Genomic DNA, 21293 nt, shown 5'->3' on the forward strand with positions numbered 1-21293 from the left:
GGTGGTGAAAATGATTCAAAATCTTGAAAGTAAAATGGAGTGACAGATAAATAACCTGGAGAAAAGGATTGAGAAGATGGAAGAAAGGTTTAATAAGGACTTAGAGGAAATAAAAAAGAGTCAATATACAATGAATAATGCAATAGATGAGATCAGAAACACTCTGGAGGGAACAAACAGAATAACAGAGGCAGAAGACAGGATAAGCGAACTAGAAGATAGAATTGTAGAAATAAATGAAACAGAGAGGAAAAAAGGAAAACGAATTAAAAGAAATGAGTACAATATTAGAGACCTCTGGGACAATGTTAAACGCTCCAACATTCGAATCATAGGAGTCCCAGAAGAAGAAGACAAAAAGAAAGACCATGAGAGAATACTTGAGAAGATAATAGTTGAAAACTTCCCAAAATGGGGAAGGAAATAATCACCCAAGTCCAAGAAACCCAGAGAGTCCCCAACGGGATAAACCCAAGGCGAAATACTCCAAGACACATATTAATCAAATTAACAAAGATCAAACAGAAAGAACAAATATTAAAAGCAGCAAGGGAAAAGCAACAAATAACACAGAAGGGGATTCCCATAAGGATAACAGCTGATCTTTCAACAGAAACTCTTCAGGCCAGGAAGGAATGGCAAGGCATACTTAAAGTGATGAAAGAAAATAACCTACTGCCCAGATTACTGTACCCAGCAAGGATCTCATTCAAATATGAAGGAGAAATCAAAAGCTTTACAGACAAGCAAAAGCTGAGAGAATTCAGCACCACCAAACCAGCTCTCCAACAAATGCTAAAGGATCTTCTCTAGACAGGAAACACAGAAAGGGTGTATCAACTCAAACTCAAAGCAATAAAGAAAATGGCTACAGGATCATACTTATCACTAATTACCTTAAATGTAAATGGGTTGAATGCCCCAACCAAAAGACAAAGGCTGGCTGAATGGATACAAAAACAAGACCCCCATATATGTTGTCTACAAGAGACCCACCTCAAAACGAGGGACACATACAGGCTGAAAGTGAAGGGCTGGAAAGATATTCCATGCAAATAGAGACCAAAAGAAAGCAGGAGTAGCAATACTCATATCAGATAAAATAGACTTTAAAACAAAGGCTGTGAAAAGAGACAAAGAAGGAAACTACATAACGATCAAAGGATCAATCCGAGAAGAAGATATAACAATTATAAGTATATATGCATCCAACATAGGAGCACCACAATATGTAAGACAATTACTAACAAGTATGAAAGGGGAAATTAACAACAAATCAATAATAGTAGATTTTAATACCCCACTTACATCTATGGATAGATCAACTAAACAGAAAATTAACAAGGAAACACAAACTTTAAATGATGCAATAGACCAGTTAGACCTAATAGATATCTATAGGACATTTCACCCCAAAACAATGAATTTCACCTTTTTCTCAAGCGCACACAGAACCTTTTCCAGGATAGATCACATCCTGGGTCATAAATCTAGCCTTGGTAAATTCAAAAAATTGAAATCATTCCAAGCATCTTTTCTGACCACAATGCAGTAAGATTAGATCTCAATTACGGGAGAAAAACAATTAAAAATGCCAACATATGGAGGCTGAACAAGACGCTGCTGAATAATGAACAAATCATAGAAGAAATCAAAAGAGAAATCAAAATATGCATAGAAATGAATGAAAATGAAAACACAATGACCCAAAACCTCTGGGACACTGTAAAAGCAGTGCTAAGGGGGAAGTTCATAGCAATACAGGCACACCTCAAGAAACAAGAAAAAAGTCAACTAAATAACCTAACTCTACATCTAAAGCAACTAGAAAAGGAAGGAATGAAGAACCCCAGAGTCAGTAGAAGGAAAGAAATCGTAAAAATTAAGGCAGAGATAAATGCAAAAGAAACAAAAGAGACCATAGCAAAAATCAACAAAGCCAAAAGCTGGTTCTTTGAGAAGGTAAATAAAATTGACAAGCCACTAGCCAGACTCATCAAGAAACAAAGGGAGAAGAACCAAATCAATAAAATTAGAAATGAAAATGGAGAGATCACAACCGACAACACAGAAATACAAAGGATTATTAGAGAATACTATCAGGAATTATATGGCAATAAAATGAATAACCTGGAAGAAATGGACAAATTCCTAGAAAAGTACAACTTTCCAAAACTGAACCAGGAAGAAATAGAAAATCTGAATAGACCCATCACAAGCACAGGACTAGAGGCTGTAATCAGAACTCTTCCAGCAAACAAAAGCCCAGGTCCAGACAGCTTCACAGCTGAATTCTACCAAAAATTTAGAGAAGAGCTAACACCTATTCTACTCAAACTCTTCCAGAAAATTGCTGAGGAAGGGAAACTTCCAAACTCATTCTATGAGGCCACTATCACCCTAATCCCAAAACCTGGTAAAGATCCCACAAAAAAAGAAAACTACAGGCCAGTATCACTGATGAACATAGATGCAAAAATCCTTAACAAAATTCTAGCAATCAGAATCCAACAACACATTAAGATGATCATACATCATGACCAAGTGGGCTTTATCCCAGGAATGCAAGGATTCTTCAATATCCGCAAATCAATTAACGTAATACACCACATTAACAAACTGAAAAATAGAAATCATATGATTATCTCAATAGATGCAGAGAAAGCCTTCAACAAAATTCAACATCCATTTATGATAAAAAACCCTCCAGAAAGTGGGAATAGAAGGGACATACCTCAACATAATGAAAGCTATATATGACAAACCCACAGCAAACATTATCCTCAATGGTGAAAAACTGAAAGCATTTCCCCTAAAGTCAGGAACAAGACAAGGGTGTCCACTCTCACCACTTCTATTCAACATAGTTCTGGAAGTTTTGGCTACAGCAATCAGAGCAGAAAAAGACATAAAAGGAATACAAATTGGAAAAGAAAAAGTAAAACTTTCACTGTTCGCTGATGACATGATCCTCTACACAGAAAACCCTAAAGACTCTACCAGAAAACTACTAGAGCTAATCAATGATTACAGTAAAGTTGCAGGATATAAAATGAACACACAGAAATCCCTTGCATTCCTATACACTAATAATGAGAAAATAGAGAAATTAAGGAAACTATTCTATTCACTGTTTCAACGAAAAGAATTAAATACTTAGGAATATATCTACCTAAGGAAACAAAAGACTTGTACATAGAAAACTATAAAACACTAGTGAAAGTAATCAAAGAGGACACTAATAGATGGAGAAATATACCGTGTTTGTGGATTGGAAGAATAAATATTGTAAAAATGAGTATACTACCCAAAGTAATTTATACATTCAATGCAATCCCTATCAAGCTACCAACGATATTTTTCACAGAACTAGAACAAATAATCTCACAATTTGTATGGAAATACAAAAACCCTCGAATAGCCAAAGCAATTTTGAGGAAGAATGGAACTGGGGGAATTAACCTGCCGGACTTCAGGCTCTACCAGAAAGCCACAGTCATCAAGACGGTATGGTACTGGCATAAATACACATCTAAAAAGCTTCTCGATTTAACTATTGTCTATGGCAATAGCCTTGAAATGTCCTGTGCAGCAGTTGAATCTTTTCTTAAAATATAGGGACACATACCTGTGGCATGGCATTCAAGGCCTTTATTGATTTAGTTCCTGCCTCATCTTTGTCATCCCTGGACCTGTGCCCTAGATTTCAGAGAAGCTGAATGTCTTGAGTTCTACAATCACTCCTTGTTTTTTGTTGTTTTTTTGGCTTATTTTAGCAAGAACTTTTCCTGGAATATCTCTACTGTTACCTCTGTCTCATATTCTGTTCTTGTCTCAAGAATGTCACCTGAATCTCCTGAGTGGTAAGAATGTGTCTAATGGATGAGTTCTTGCAGAGGTCCCTAGATGACATCAGGATGGAGCCTGGTCATCAGAAGGACTAGCCATGATTAGGTTAGAACTTTCAGCCCCCTCATCCTTCCCCCACTTCTGGGGAGAAGAGGGGCCAGAGATTGAATCAATTGTGCCTGCATAGTAAAACCACCATGAAAACCCCTTAAACAACAGGCGCTTCTGGGTTGGTGAACACATTGAAGTGCTGGAAAGGTGCTGTACCCTAGGAGGGCATGGAAGCTTTGCCTCTCTTCCCTCCACCCCTGTAACCCCCTTTGCATCTCTTCAATTTGGCTGTTCCTGAGTTATATCCTCTATAATAAACGAGTAATGGTTTAAATAAAGCATTTCTTGAGTTCTGAGTCATTCTAGGGAATTATCAAACCTGAGGAAGGGTTTGTGGGAACCTCCAAATTTTTTTAGCTAAGTAGGACAGACATGCAGATGGCCTGAGGACCAGGTACTTGTGACTGGCATCTACAGTGACAGAAATTTGTGGGACTGAACCGTTAAAACCTGTGGAGTCAGATGCTTATTAACTCTGGGCAGTTAGTGTTTGATTGTAGCATGCCCAGGTATTAGAGATTTGGTGTTGGAAAGGTGCCACATATTTGGTGTCATAGTGACTTAACCTCAGTTTACAAATGGAAGCAAACCAAAGCTTCAAGATACTGCTCAGCTTATTATTAAATTAGTACGTGGGAGTGCTGTAATTCAAGAGTCCTCTTAACCATATCTTGTTTTGTTTTAATAATAATGTCCTTGAGGGAATGAACCTTCCTTTTCTTTTAACATATTAATTTTTTTATTATTTATTAGTCATGTGTTCCAGTCTCTTGAACTTAATTGAATGCTTTCATCAATTAATGGCCTTGATAAAATTGCTTGTAATTTTGACTGTTATTTGTTTGGCCAAAGTGATGTTACTTATCCTTGTAAAGTTATCAGGACAAACAGCTGGGGAAGTGCAAGCTCTTAAGCTTGATTTTTTTTTTTTTTGGTTCCTTCTATATTTTAAATAGGACACAAATATCTCTGTAAATAAAAATAACTTCCTCCCAACCCACTTGGAAAATATCCCAGACTTCCTCTTCATGCCTTGCAAAGTTGCTGCTGTCTAGTCTTTGTTACTATTTGTTTTTTCCCTTAAAAATAAGTTACCCTCCTAGGAATAGCTTAATCATCAGATGTTTGGCCAGCAGTATTCCACTTATTCTGGTTTTGTAGTTCTTCTGAAATAGGCTTGAAAGGTAATCACTGCATTCCTTCTCTAGTTCTAAAATGATTTTACTCAATTGCTCTTGAAACTTACCTTGGTAAGTGATTTGGAGCCAAAATGAAAAGAGAGAGGATAGGATATATATATTTTATACTGGTCCTTTATGAATTGATGATTATTCATTGAGAATTTTCACACTCATTTTCAGTTTGAGAGGTTCTGAGTGTTTAGAAATGAAATTGTGGGAGTTCCAACAGAGGATCCTTATTTTTTAACTGAGGAAATGAAAGTTGTCAAGGTCAACCATCGGAGAAGGCAGTGGCACCCCACTCGAGTACTCTTGCCTAGAAAATCCCATGGATGGAGGAACCTGGTAGGCTGCGGTCCACGGGGTCGCACAGAGTCAGACACAACTGAAGTGACTTAGCAGCAGCAGCAGCATGGTCAACCATAAAGCTGGTACTTTGGCTTGGTAAGACACCCAGGATTTAGAATCTTTCTAATGTAATTTTCAGCCTACCATGAATCCGGAGAATTGATAACATCAGTCTGTGACATCAATTGTTTAGCCTGGAAGCAACCTTTGTGAATTTTCCAGATTGTTGACAGTGTTTGAAAGCATTTTATGTCTTCAGGACCAATAAATTCTGCCATGTGCTTTTATCTTTTTCAATTAGTAGATATTTCAAATTTCCAAAACTAGGAATAAACCTCCTTTTTCAAATATATCATATATAGAAAGAATGTACAAAACAGATATGTGGTATTTAATTAGAATAGAATTTTAAGCATAATTTTGATTTCTTGGAAAATGAGAAAATTCAAATTTGTGAAATGCTATATTAGAGTATTTAACTTCTATCTCTAGCTTAAAATAACTGAATGGATGTACCGTAATTAATTTCACCAGGCCTCTCTTGATACTTAAGTAGTTTCCATTCTTACTGCTTCTACACACAGTGCTGCAGTGAATAAAATATATTTTATCATGTATATGTGTATCTGTTTTCTGAGGATAAATTCCTAGAAATATTTCTGTGTCATTAGAATGTATTTGTTTTTAGTTTTGAAAGATATCAAATTGGTTTCCAAAAAATTGTATCAATATATATACATTCCCACCAGCAATATATGAGCAAGCTTCATTCCCTCATGCTCTCATCAACATGGTATGTTAGTTTTGGTCTTTGCTAATCTGAAAATTTATATCTCAGTATAGTTTGAATCTTCAGTTTTTATTATATCTAAACTCAAGTAACTTTTGAGGCATTTATGTTTCTTCTTCTGGAACTATTTGTTCATATCACTTTGCCCATTTAAAAAATTGGGCTTCTGCCCCTCTTATCGAGCAATAGGTTCCTTTTATGTGTTATGGTTTTACCTTACTGTGATGTAAGTTGAAGACTCTTTTCCTCATTTTTAAATTTCTCTTTTCCCTTTGATTTTTGCCTTTTTCGTTTTATGGATATGTAAACTCAAACTTAACATGCCTAAGGTGGAATCTTGAATTTCTTCCCTTCCCTTAACCTGCTCCTCTTCTAGTTTTCCTCACATCAAGAAACAACAAACAACCTTCATCTACTCAGAGCCCAAGTGCCAAACCTAGAAGTTAACTTTGATTTCTTTTCCCTCACTTCCCCTCTCTAATCCATTCTCAGCTGTATTGGCTTCCTATCCAAATATATCCTGAATCTATCCATCTCTCTTCATGGGTACCTATTTATAGTCCACCCCACCCTTATCCTTTCACCTGGGTGGTTGCAATGGCTTCCTAGTTGTTATACCTCCAAATTAATAACTCCCTTTCGAGGCACAGAGCCCTTCTCTACTCTGTAGCTTGTGTGATCTTTTCAAAATGAAAATCATCTGATTGTCATTCTACCCCCAAACCCACCTCCCATTCTTGTTCAAAACCCTCCAGTGACTCCATCTCACGATAAAGATAAAACTACTTAAACAACTTGCTCTTTTTCCAGCCTCACTTTGTACTGGGTTATTAACCACTCAACCCTTGCTATCTTCGAGTCTTTTCTGTCTGCCATGTTCCCTCCTCAGTTGGGACTTTTGCATAAATCATCCCTCCTCTGTAAGTTTATGTCTGATTGTCCTGGAGATCTCAGCTCACTGAAACTTTTCTCTGGAAAAGCCAACCCTCCCTAATTAGGTAGAAAACCTCATAGAAGCCCTTGTAGAGCTTATCTCTCTTTTTAATAGCACTTATATTTGCAATTTACACTTACTGTGTGATTCTTTGATAAACTCCCTGAGATAAGGGGTTTTGTTTATTTTCTTTACCAATATGTTCTCAGTGTCTGTCATTGTGCCTGGCATATAGTTAACTCTCAAGACATATTGAATGATTGCTTACTTTTAAGTTCTCAGCTTTGGAGTTTGAAGAACATATTGATTTACCCTTTCTGAAAAAATATGACTATATTTGATCTAGGTCAGTCTTTGTTCTCTTTTTTCCCCTGTGGCTTTCCCAAGACCACTGAGGTTCACAATCTGATCTCCAAAGTCTTAAAGCATTTCAGGTATGAAATGTACCTAGGCCAATGGTCTTGAATTCATTTGAAGTCTGTAGGTATTCTTCAGTGGTTTTGGCTTTCAGTTCCTTCTCTGTTTTTTTTTTTTTTTTTCCATCTGGGAAAGAGAGTGTGTTTTGTTTGGTTGGTTGGTGAGAGGTTTTTGGTTTGTTTGTTTTTAATTTTTTGGGGGGTTGTTTTCCAGTTGCTCAGTCGTGTCTGACTCTGCAACCCTATGGACTAGCACACCAGGCTTCCCTGTCCTTCACTGTCTCTCACAGTTTGCTCGAATTTATGTCCATTGAGTCAGTGATGCTATCTAACCAAATTGTCCTCTGCTGCCCCCTTCTCCTTTTGCCCTCAGTCTTTGCCAGCATCAGGATCTTTTCCAGTGAGTCTGCTCTTCCAATCAAGTGGCCAAAGAATTGGAGCTTCAGCTTCAGCATCAGTCCTTCCAATGAATATTCAAAGTTGATTTCCTTTAGAATTGACTGGTTTGATCTTACAGCCCAAGGGACTCTCAAGAGGCTTCTCCAGCACTGCAGTTCCAAAGCATCAATTCTCAGTGTTCAGACATTTTTATGGTCCAACTTTCACATCCATACATGACCACAGTAAAACCATAACTTTGGCTTATATGGTGCTTTTGTCAACCAAGTGATGTCTTTGCTTTCTAATACACTGTCTAGGTTTGTCATAGCTTTCCTTCCAAGGAGCAAGTGTCTTAATTTCATGGCTGCAGTCACCATCCACAGTGCTTTTGGAGCCGAAGAAAATAAAATCTGTCACTGTTACCACTTTTTCCTCTTCTCTTTGTCATGAAGTTGATGGGACCGGATGCCATGATCTTAGTTTTTTTAATGTTGAATTTTAAGCCAGCTTTTTCACGCTCCTCTTTTACCCTCATCAAGAGGCTCTTGAGTTCCTCTTTGCTTTCTGCCATACCATTAGAGTGGTTTCATCTGCATATCTGAAGTTGTTGATATTTCTCTTGGCAGTCTTGATTCCAGCTTGTGATTCATCCAGCCTGGCATTTCACATGATTGTAGTAGTAGAGGACAATAACAGACCACATTTTCTGATCCACATCAACACAGTAAAATCTAGGTGGTTCTCAACTTCTGTAGTTCAGTTCAGTTCAGTTCAGTCGCTCAGTCGTGTCCGACTCTTTGCGACCCCATGAATCACAGCATGCCAGGCCTCCCTGTCCATCACCAACTCCTGGAGTTCACTCAAACTCATGTCCATCAAGTCGGTGATGCCATCCAGCCATCTCATTCTCTGTCGTCCCCTTCTCCTCCTGCCCCCAATCCCTCCCAGCATCAGAATCTTTTCCAGTGAGTCAACTCTTCGCATGAGGTGGCCAAAGTATTGGAGTTTCAGCTTTAACATCAGTCCTTCCAATGAACACCCAGGATTGATCTCCTTTAGAATGGACTGGTTGTATCTCCTTGCAGTCCAAGGGACTCTCAAGAGTCTTCTCCAACACCACAGTTCAAAAGCATCAATTCTTTGGCGATCAGCTTTCTTCACAGTCCAACTCTCACATCCATACATGACCACTGGAAAAACCATAGCCTTGTAAGTTTGTTCTAAATTCAGTTGTTTAAAATTTAGAGATCAGAACAAGTTACCCAGTAAAAACCATGATAAAATTGATACATTTTCATGCAAGGGCTTTCAAAACCTTTTAAACCAATAGTGTTTCTTAAGCAGTACAATGTTAGTGTGAACTCTGAATTTCTCTGATCCCAGTTTAGTTCTTTTTTTAAAATCTGAACCTTGAGGTCCTCAGATTCTCAGGAAGGGCTGGGAGTTTAACAGGTTTGGCAGTACTAGGAGAAAAACAGGTAACTGGGTAAGAGATACATTGACTTGGTACTGGATTCCCTAACTTGTGGAAAGACCCTAAGGGTAAAGGGGAGGCAAAATACATGTTTCACAATTGGAAATTTTTATTCTATTAAACTGTGTGTATATTACTCATGATAGTCAAATATCAATTTGATTTAATTATGAGAACTGAATTACAGAGAATGGATTGATCAGATTACTCTTCACTATTGGAGGAATAAAGCAAAATGAAGATCCTATTAATTGTGTCAGGTGGTCCTATTTAGGAAGAAAACTAAGTAGGAGTACATTAATCTCTTCACTTATAGTCAATATGGAGAATTCTCTGTAAGAGAGTACGATGCTTTTTCATAAGGGTGTGCTTTCCACGGAAATTATTTCTTTCCATACAGGGATCACGAATTTAAAATTTCAAACCATTTGAACTCTCTTATTGTAGCAGAAGTTTTGTTGTGTACCACATCCATTCCTGTCCAATTTCAGTGACAAAATGATCCTCTCATTTGTGTGTATAAAAACAATGCCAGAAATGAAAACAAAACTCATGATGCATCTGATTTTGTACTTTCTTTCAGATGAAGAAAAGACCCATTGAGATGAAGATTATCATTTCAGAAACAAAGGAAACATTTAAGGCTCAGGCAGCCCTTAAATTCAATACTAGTAGTATATGAAATAAGTTATAAGCCTTACATTTCTCTCGGTTCTTGTAGGTACATACTTGCCAATGCAGAGACAAGATTGCTTAATTTTAGGTGTATTTCTTAGTTCAAGATAGGGGTTTAGTCACTTAGTTGTGTCCAACTTTGCAACCCCATGGACTGTATCCTGCCAGGCTTCTCTATCCATGGGATTTCCCAGGCAAGAATACTGGAGTGGGTTGCCGTTTCCTTCTCCATGGGATCTTCCCAACACGGGAATTGAACCCGGATCTCTTGCATTGCAGGCAGGTTCTTTACCAACTGAGCTAAAGACAAATCCACTTTAAAAATCATTCTGTTATTTACAAAGTTAGTAGTAATCAAAAGCTCAAACAAATTTTGAGAGATTCTTACAGTCTTTTTCTTGGAAGGGACCTTAGAGGACATCTAATATAGTACATGACTCTTGTACATGACTCTCTTCTAGTATGGCCAGGCTAAACTGCTTCCAGTGGCCTCTTCCTGCCCCCTGCAGGTCCCCTACTAGTCTTCTGTGCTTTAGATTACAGATCTTCTCTGTTTCTTGAATTTATCAAGCTCTCTAAGACTCTGTGACTTCCCTGGTAGCTCAGATGGTAAAGCATCTGCCTACAGTGCCGGAGACCCGGGTTCAATTCCTGGGTCAGGAAGATCCCCCGGAGAAGGAAATGGCAACCCACTCCAGTATTCTCGCCTGGGAAATCCCATAGACAGAGGAGCCTGGTGGGCTATGTCCATGGGGAAGCAGGAAGCAAAGAGTCAGACACAACTGAGTGACTTCACTTCAAGACTCTGTACTGCCTTGAATGCTCTTCTCACATCCCTGTTCCCATGACTTGCTTCTTGACATTAAGCAGATTTCAATGAAATTTCACCTCCCCATACAGGCCTTTCCCAGACTACCTTATCTACCTGCCCACCCCCCTGCCCCTTTCAATCTCCAAAACTTTCTACCATATGACTGTTTTCTTTTCTTCATAATAATTGTCACTATCTGGAATGATGTTTGTTTGTTTATTGTCTGTCTTCCTCGTTGTCTCCATGGGAGCAGGGGCTGTGTTTGTCTCCTGAAGCATCTCTGGTGGGCTGGCCCAGTGTGGGTGTCTGACAGATATTTATAGAATGAATGAGTAACCATCAATGGTTCATCATTGTCCAAATCACTACTGCACTGATATGTCTGCTTTTTACCACTTTACTACCACTGATCTTAGTTATTTCCCCTGAAATAACCCAAATCACCTGCTTGATTCCCTCTTTTTCAAAGAGTTTTCACACACTGGGATGCTAGTCATCTCTCATTGAGGCGTGTCTTGTCCAGTTTCCTCACCAGCTCCTCATCTGGCATGATTTCGGAGTGTGTTCATCATCCAGATTATCTGTCACTGGGAGTTTTTGGTTTTGCTGTTGATACCCAACACTAAACACATGGGATTATATGGAGTCTGGAGAGAGATAGTTCAATTGAACTTTTTTTTGATTGATGTAATATTGAAATGCTCTATCTTTGATAAAAATTATCTTTTGCCTCCATATAAATGCCATGAAACTATGTATGATGTCATTATCAGAATTACTTTTGACTTGTTAAAACCTTTTTTATTGTGAAATACAACACAGAAGTAGATAAAACAAATTTACACTCTAATGTATATTTAGCTATCACTGAAGTCAAGAAATAGAATATTACCAGGGTCCCAGAAAGCCCTCTTATGTTATCAATCTCAACTCCTCCCTGGAGCTAATTAATATCCTCATTTTTAAAAGAAACACTTCCTTGATTACTTATTTTTTTATAGATTTACCACTTATATATGCATATCTAGCCAATATAGTTTATAATTCAGCTTTACCTGTTATAAAACTATATATAAATGAAATCAAGATTGCTCTGAGAAATATCAACAACCTCGGATAGGGAGATGATACCACTTTAATGGCAGAAAGCAAGGAAGAACTACAGAGCCTCTTGATACAGGTGAAAAAGGAGAGTGAAAAAGCTGGCTTACAACTCAGCATTCAAAAATCTAAGATCATGGCATCCAGTCCCATCACTTCATGGTAAATAGAAGGGGAAAAGTAGAAGAAATGACAGATTTTATTTTCTTGGGCTCCAAAATCACTGGGGACAGTGACTGCTACCATGAAATAAGAAGACATTTGCTCCTTGGAAGGAAAGCTATGACAAACCTAGACAGTGTATTAAAAAGCAGACAGATCACTTTGACGACAAAGGTCTGTATAGTTAAAGCTATGGCTTTTCTGTAGTCATGTACAAATGTTAAGAGCTGGCCCATTAGAAAGGCTGAGCGCCGAAAAGTTGATGCTTTTGAACTGTAGTGCTAGAGAAGACTCTTGAGAGGCCCTTGGACTGCAAGGAATCAAACCAGTCAATCATAAAGGAAATCAACCATGAATATTCACTGGAAGGACTGACGCTAAAGCTGAAGCTTCAATCCTTTGGCCACCTGATGTGAAGAGCCAACTCATGGAAAAGACCTGATGCTGAGAAAGATTGAGGACTAAAGGAGAAAGGGGTGGCAGAGGATGAGATGGTTAGATAGCATAACCAACTCAATGGATGTGAATTTCAGGAAACTCTAAGAGATAGTGAAGGACAGGGGAGCCTGGTGTGCTGCAGTCCATGGGGTTGCAAAGAGTTGGACAGACTGAGTGACTTAACAACAGCAACAACACTACAAGCTTAGTGACTTAACAACAGCAACAACACTACAAGCTTAGTGACTTAACAACAGCAACAACACTACAAGCTTAGTTGCTTAAAACAGCACCCATATATTACCTCACAGTTCTGTAGATCAGAAGTCTGGGATGTTATGGCTAGGTTCTCTGCTTAAAGTAATACTGATATACAGCTAGAGTTTAGTGTGTTGACAGGGGCTGAGTTCTCCTTTGTCCTTGATTAGTTACAAAGTTTATTTCTGAGATCCAGCACTTTTTGATCTTTTTATTTTTGTGTGTTTTCTATTTCATGAACTTCTCTTATTTCTTTCCTTATATTTTCTTTGGACTTATTTTATTGTTCTTTTTTAAAAAGAACCTCTTGAGATTGATGCTTAGTTTACTTTTTTATATTTTGTGATATATGCATATATAAGGCTCTTGATTACCTCCCTAAGCATTGTTTTAATTTCTCATGAATTTGTATTTTTGTAATTTTTAAATGTTTATTATGATTTCTTCTTTGACATAAATTATTTTAAGAATGTTATTTATTAATTTATAAACATGAATGAAAAGTGAAAGTGTTAGTCACTCTGTCGTGTCTGACTCTTTGAAACTTTACCTGCTGTAGCCTGCCAGGCTCCTCTATCCATGGTCTTCTCCAGACAAGAATACTGGAGTGGGTAGCCATTACCTTCTCCAGGGGATTTTCCAGACTCAGGGATTGAATCTGGGTCTCCTGTGTTGCAGGTGGATTCTTTACCATCTGAGCAAACATATGAATATTTCTTAACTATTTCTTTTGTGACTAATTTGTTGCATCCTTGCATTGTGGAGAGAGAACATCCTCGGACTAAATCTTTGTAATTTGCTTTGAATTGCATTTTAGTCTATCACATTATCAGTTTTTATAAATGTTCTGTGTGTGCTTGGGGAAAGAAAGATATTCTACAGTTCTTTTCATTTGTTTAAGTTTTAAAAATGAAAGTATTATATATACTTTTTATGTTGTCTGTGTTGAGTTCCCTTGCTGGTATTCTCTTTTCCAGTTCTGGAATTCTAATTTCTTTTCCCAGTTTGTTCTTCTACCTTGTGGACCTCCTAGTTCTGTCAAAATGTTCAACCCTTGGGTTTTTAGTCATTCAACTGTCTCAAAAGCTAGGTCTGATAATCCTGATATTATAAATTTTTCTGGGGCATTTTCTGTTTTGGTCATTTCTGTTCTTGTTATTGTTATGTGTATCTTGTTATCTTTGATTATGTGTTACATGAGCTAAACAGGAAATTATCTGTAGCAATATTATGATGGCTGGGTTCTTGTTACCCTCCTGCCAACTCCCCGCCACAGCCTGCACCTACCACCTGCTGCTACCCCTTTCAACCAGATAACCGTTGGCACTAACCATCTGAATGTGGGGCCACCTCATCCAAGGTACACTTAGAGGTTTATTGAGGTCACTCAGGTGACATAAAGCTATCATTCAAGTCTGTTTTGGGACTGATTTCTTTCTGGTTTCCTTTGTCCTAAGAGTATAGCTCTTGGGGTTTCAGCTTCAAGTGAGTGATGCTTTTTGTGCTTTCTTCTTTTGAGACACTTTTACCTTTGACCTTCTTGCCCCTGGATTTATGAGTTTCAAGAGCAAGCCTGTTTTTCTCCCTATTTTTCTGAATCTTCCTTCTACTGTCTGTGAGCTAAAATTGTTTTGGGTGATTTGGATTACCTCGCTGAGTTCTATTCCTTTGCCTTGATATCAGCCAGGTAAGTCTTCATAACCTTCAGTCTTTGGGGATTTTTAGGCTGTTCTTTAGAAATATTCCCTCCAGCATTTGTATTTGTTCTCAAAGGGACATTTCATCCAAGTTATTTAGTTACTTGAAGCTGAAATGTCTGAGTTTTTAAAGCCTTGAAAAGTTAATCAGTATTATTCATATAAAATTGTAGTTAAATCCAATTTGGCTTGAAGTTTTTCCCTCAATTTGAATTCACTTCAGTTCAGTCGCTCAGTCGTGTACGACTCTTTGTGACCCCATGGACTGCAGCATGTCAGGCTTCCCTGTCCATCACCAACTCCCAGAGCCTACTCAAACCCATGTCCATCGAGTCAGTGATGCCACTCAACCATCTCATCCTCTGTCGTCCCCTTCTCCCACCTTCAATCTTTTCCAGCATCAGAGTTTTTTCCATTGAGTCAGTTCTTTCCATCAGGTGGCCAAAGGATTGGAGTTTCAGCTTCAGCATCAATCCTTCCAATGAATATTCAGGACTGATTCCTTCAGTATGGACTGGTTGGATCTCCTTGCAGTCCAAGGGACTCTCAAGAGTCTTCTCCAACACCACAATTCAAAAGCATCAATTCTTCGGTGATCAGCTTTCTTTATAGTCCAACTCTCACATCCATATGTGACTACTGGAAAAACCATAGCCTTGACTAGACAGACCTTTGTTGGCAAAGTAATGTCTCTGCGTTTTAATATGCTGTCTAGTTGGTCATAGCTTTTCTTCCAAGGAGCAAGCTTCTTTTAATTTCATGGCTGCAGTCACCATCTGCAGTGATTTTGGAACCTAAGAAAATAAAGTTTTTCACTGTTTCCATTGTTTCCCCATCTATTTGTCATGAAGTGATGGGACCAGATGCCATGATCTTAGTTTTCTGAATGTTGAGTTTTAAGCCAACTTTTTCACTCTCCTCTTTCACTTTCGTCAAGAGGCTCGTTAGTTCTTCTTTGCTTTCTGCCTTAAGGGTGGTATCATCTGCATATCTGAGGTTATTGATATTTCTCCCAGCAATCTTGATTCCAACTTGTGCTTCATCCAGCCCAGCATTTTGCGTGATGTACTCTGTATAGAAGTTAAATACGCAAGGTGACAATATACAGTTTTGATGTACTCCTTTCTCAATTTGGGACCAGTCTGTCATTCCATGTCTAGTTCTAACTGTTTCTTCTTGACCTGCATACAGATTTCTCAGGAGGCAGGTCAGGTGGTCTGGTATTCCCATCTCTTGAAGAATTCTCTACAGTTTGTTGTGATCACAGTCAAAGGCTTTGGTATAGTCAATAAAGCAGAAGTAGATGTTTTTCTGGAACTCTCTTGCTTTTTCTATGGTCCAGCAGATATTGGCAATTTGATCTCTGGTTCCTCTGCCTTTTCTAAATCCAGCTTGAACATGTAGATCGATTTAAATACTGGTAGTTAAAAGACTGTTCTTGACACCTGTGTTACATATTTACTCATACATTTAAATTCTGATTCCCAGGGTTTACATTACTTGATTTCCATAGAGAATCAGTCAGTCAGTCAGTTCAGTCGCTCAATCGCGTCCGACTCTTTGCGACCCCATGAATCACAGCACGCCAGGCCTCCCTGTCCATCACCAACTCCCGGAGTTCACTCAAACTCATGTCCATCGAGTCAGTGATGCCATCCAGCCAATAGGCGGGACCAAATGTTCTTTATATATGGGTGCTGAGTCTTCTTAATAGGAATGACTTAATTTTTATCCCTAGTTTCCTTCAAAATGAGCTGTACCATTCTTGACAGAGAGTGGAATATTTAATGATTCCTGGGTGTTCTTCCAAATCAGACATAGAAAATAAAAGTATGATTCTCAGAAACACTCTGCACATCTTTTACCTGGAATGTGACTGACTTAGATCTTCATATGTTGGCTCCTTCCCATTAGTGGTATTCCACTTCAAATGTCACCTTTGTAGAGGGGACTCTTTGAGTAATCACTCCTTGTTTCTTCCTTCATAAGATGTATCATTATCTGATAATAGTCTTGCATTTTTTCCTCCCTTAGTAAAATATGAAGCACCATGAGGGCAAGGATTTTGTCTGTCTTGTTCACAACTGTCTCATGTCTTATTTACTCTTTCTCTGAATCATGTTAGGAAGTCAGTATTTCTTTTTTTTTTTTTTTTTTGTTTAATACATGAATGAATAGAACAGATGTTTATTTCTTGAAAATATTTGAAATTATAACATCATTTTCTCTAAATGTCACACTTATCCTTTAAAAATGTGTGATTCCATTGAATTGAAGTTTATTCTAAAATAAGTGTTATGTCTGCTTTCTCTTGCCTTTTTTCAAAAACGATTTTGGTAAATATTGAATGAAAAGTCAGACAGTAAAAAATCTGACCTAAAGTGTTAGAGTGACAAATATTTAGCATTAGGGAGCACTGCGACTTTGTTATATATTGAGCTGAAGGAGGTCAGTGTGACTGGAGTGGAACAATCAAGGGAAAGAAGAGTCACAGATGACATCAGAGGAGAGGAGATTAAGACCTGATGGCTTATGTGGACTTTGACTTTCACTTTTAATGATATGGGAGGCCACTGGAGGGTTTTGAGCGAGAAGTGACATAGAGGTGAGTGTGGACTATGGGGATATTAAAGTATGGCCTACTTCCGAGTTCTCATGTCAGTTCCACTGGCTATTTTGTCTTTCTCTGCCAAGACCACCCTGTCTTAATTTTTATAGCTCAGTTCTAATTCTCAGCATATTTGGTAGAGAGTGTCTTGCCAGATTTTCCCCTCAAGGCTGAGCCTTCTTATTTTTCTTATTTGGAAGAATGTTGGCTGTACTTGGAATTCTGCTCTTTCATATATATTTTGGAAGCAGCTTACTGTAATTCCTCAGAAAACTCTTGGGATTCTGATTGAAATTGCATTGACTGTATAGATTAATATAGAGATAATTGATATCCTTTAACCTTAAAATTGGAAAAACTTCATTGATCTAGGTCATCTTTAATGACTTTGAATAAACTTTACATGTATATACACACAAGTACACACACATATGTGTGATGTATATGCTTATGTATAGGTATACACACACATATGTATATTTGACTAGAGGTCTTGAGTATCTTTTATGTTAAGCCCTAAGTGTCTTTTTTGTTGTAAAGATTTTTAAAAATTACATTTTCTGTTTCTTATTGATGTTTACAAATACAGTTGATATTTGTATACTGAGTTTGTATTTAGCTTCTTTGTTAACACATAATTCTAATAATTTTTAGATTCCTTTGCATTTTCTATATAAACAATAATACCTGTAAATTCTGGTTTTCTCTTTCCAGTCCTATATAGTTTATTCATTTGTGTTTTTTTTTTTTTTTTTTTTTACTTACTGAGCTGTCTGGAACCCACCAGGATAATGTTTAATAGTAATGTTAATAAGTATTAATAGCAGAATTTCTTGTCATGTTCTTAATTTTTAAAGGGGCTATATCTAAATATTCCACATTTAAGCATGATATTGTAGGTTTTTTCAGCTACTTTTATCAAAATATGAACATTTAAAAGGCATTTAATTATGGACATATTGCTCTTTAGATTTACATTCCTACTGTTAGTATATAAAACGGCCACTTTTTGTGTCAGTACTTTATATCACATAGGGTACTCAAATTTTTTAAGTTTCAGATTTCATAGGCAGCAAAGAAAATTTCTTTACTGCTTTAGATTTATTTCTTCCTTTAAAACCAATACTTTATGTTGATACAACTGTTCTTCTTAAAGATAGTATAGTTTTTTTTTAAGCAAAAACTTATTTCAAACTAATTTCAGATTTAAAGTTGTAAACGTCATATAAAGAATTTCCTGTTTCGTGAAGTCTTGACCCAGATCCCCCAAATGTAAACATTTTATAATATTTACTTTATCATTCTTTCTGTTTCTCTTCCTCTATATCTACATACATATTTTTTTTTCTGAATTGGTTTAAGTTGCAAATTATTAAGAACTTTGATATTCTCCTTTTATTTTTTTCTGTTAAGCTTTTTATTAGACTGTTCTAGAGATTTAGGCTGTGCCTTATTTATTTTATCAAAATTTAATTGACATATAACATTGGTTCCAAGTGTACAACATAATGATTCCATATTTGTATATATTACAAAAGGATCACATAAGTCTGCTTACCATCCATCACCACACATAGTTACGTATTGTTTCTTGTGAAGAGCACTTAAGATTTACTCTCTTAGCCACTTTCAAATATACAGTAGAGTATTATTAACTATAGCCACCATGCTGTACATTGCATCCCTAGGACTTGCTCATTTTATAACCAGAAATTTGTACCTTTGGATCACCACTCTTGTCATTTCTTAAAACAAGAGGATTGTTTTATGTAACCACCTTCCTATTGTCAAAAAAAAATTATAGTTGATACAATATTATCTAATCTGTGGGCTTCCCTTGTGGCTCAGTTGGTAAAGAATTCGCCTGCAATGTGGAAGACCTGACTTCTATCCCTGGGTTGGGAAGATACCCTGGAGAAGGGAAAGGCTACCCACGCCAGTATTCTGGCCTGGAGAATTCCATGGATTACAGTCCATGGGGTTGCAAAGAGTCGGACACGACTGAGCGACTTTCACTTCACTATCTAATCTGTAGACTTTTAAATTTTATCATTTACCCCTTATAGCAAAAAAAAACTTTTTCTTGTCTAGCATCCAGTCCAGGATCATGCATTATATTTAGTTATCATGACTCTTAATCTTCTTTTCTGGAATGGTTACTTAGTCATTTCTTATGTTTCATGACCTAGACATTTTTAAAGAATACAGGCCAGTTATTGAGTAGAATATTCCTTAGTTTGGGCTTGCCTGTTGCTACCTATGGTTAGATTCATGTTTTACCCTTTTGGAAGAATGTGTGTGTATATGTAATGTGCATGCACATTTATGTCTATTTCTTTATCTGTCTATATTAAGAACTGACCTTACATGATTAACTCTTAATTCCAGACTTTCCCAATTTTCATATTTGTATCTTCCTTTATGAAAATGAGACGAAACCCACATTATCCACAGTATGTTTACTTATTTGCTTAATTCTAGGATATACATAAAGAAGTTTATTGTCTCTGTAAAAAATAACTGAGTATAATATTTGTTAATATTTCTTTAGCTCAAGGAAAATATGTAGTTAAAATACTGTTTTCAAAAGTTACGTGTGTGTGCTTACTCGCTCAATAACGTCTGACTCTGCGACCCCATGGACTATAGTCTGCCAGGATCCTCTGTCCATGGAATTCTCCTGGCAAGAATACTGGAGTGGGTTGCCATTTCCTTCTCCAGGGGATCTTCTCGATCCAGGAATCAAACTCACATCTCCTGCTTTGGCAGTGTATTCTTTACCACTAAGCCACCTGGGAATCCCTTTCAAAAGTTGCCTGGGGTTAATTCTTTTCCCTGCCCAGGCCCTTTCAGTGTAGTTATAGTATTCATTTCAAATATACTTAAGTACATTTTTTCGATTGTGTTTCATTTTGGGTACTTTCCTCCTATTATTATTAGTAGTAGCAGTCGTAGCGTATGAAACAACGTGGTTTTAAAAGAACTGTGTAAAAAGATTGGATGGGTTCTTAGAGTACTGAGAAATAAAATTTATGGCTTTTAATTGTGTTTGTTCTTTCAGGAAATCGATTAATACTTCACATTAGGACAAATATGTGAAAGTTCCTGCCAACCTGTGAGAATTTCTTCCTTCGGACATTTTTTTGTTCTACTTACTGTACAGCTTTTTAGAAGTTCTTTTCTGATGCCATGTTCTGTGGCTTGCATCTAAAGAGGAGTTTGTCTTCATGAAGATTCCTAACATTGGTAATGTGATGAATAAATTTGAGATCCTTGGGGTTGTAGGTGAAGGTAAGTTTAACATTCTTTGAGGTTTTGAGCAATGTGCAATTATATCTATCACCAAAAAAGTTATTAATTCAAATTCTGTTATGTCAGCTAGGCTTATTTTGACTAACTTAAAATTTATATAAGTTAAATTTTATTTAATGCATGAGAAATAAATGAATAAATAACTTCTGTTTGTCTATGAGAATGACAAACCACATTTTATAAATTCTGAGCATCACGATTTGGTCATATTTTAGCATCTCTGAAATCAGGATGTGTGTTCCAATCAGTAGCATGTCATGGTTTAATTGGCAGAACTTTTCTTTCCTAGTAGTACATAAAATAATACAATCAATGACATCATCAATTTGATGAAATATGGTAATTTGGTTTTTCATAAGTCTTCCTAATTTTTCCTTTGTTTGTAATTTTTGCTGTTAAAGATAACTTTATGGAGATTTTGATAAATGATTATTTTAACAGTATAAGTTATTATGATTTCTTTATATCTTTAAAAGCAATGTTACAAAAGCTTGGTATTTCAGAATTTTCAAGTGTATTTTGAATTTCAAAAGAAGTTTTACAGTTTACCTATGTCAACAGCATAGTTGTTTTGGATTTTAATATTAAGTTGTTAATCCTTTTCAAATAAGTAGAAACAAAATATTGTGTAATCATTGCATGTTTGCTTCAAGGTCTGAAGTTTAAAGACAAAAAAAAAGATCCTTCTTTCTTCACTTAGTCACCTCCTTTTCCTCTTTTTCATTGATATTCATTATGTAGATAAAA

At 36.9% G+C, this 21293-nt stretch overlaps 1 protein-coding gene across 3 annotated transcripts in view; it reads left to right on the forward strand.

Annotated features, from left to right (window-relative positions):
- CDKL5 (cyclin dependent kinase like 5) overlaps positions 1-21293 on the forward strand; it is a 181999-nt gene that overhangs the window by 44404 nt on the left and 116302 nt on the right. For all 3 annotated transcript variants that reach the window (XM_055437908.2, XM_088833609.1, XM_055437909.2), the window contains one exon: positions 20296-20525. In XM_055437908.2, the coding sequence (XP_055293883.2) occupies positions 20462-20525 (64 nt within the window). In that variant the 5' untranslated portion in view covers positions 20296-20461. The remainder of the gene's footprint in view (positions 1-20295; positions 20526-21293) is intronic.

This window comes from Moschus berezovskii, chromosome X, assembly GCF_049115385.1.
Source record: "Moschus berezovskii isolate FMDL1 chromosome X, NW_MosBer_1.0, whole genome shotgun sequence".
In the NCBI taxonomy this organism is placed as follows: domain Eukaryota; kingdom Metazoa; phylum Chordata; class Mammalia; order Artiodactyla; family Moschidae; genus Moschus; species Moschus berezovskii.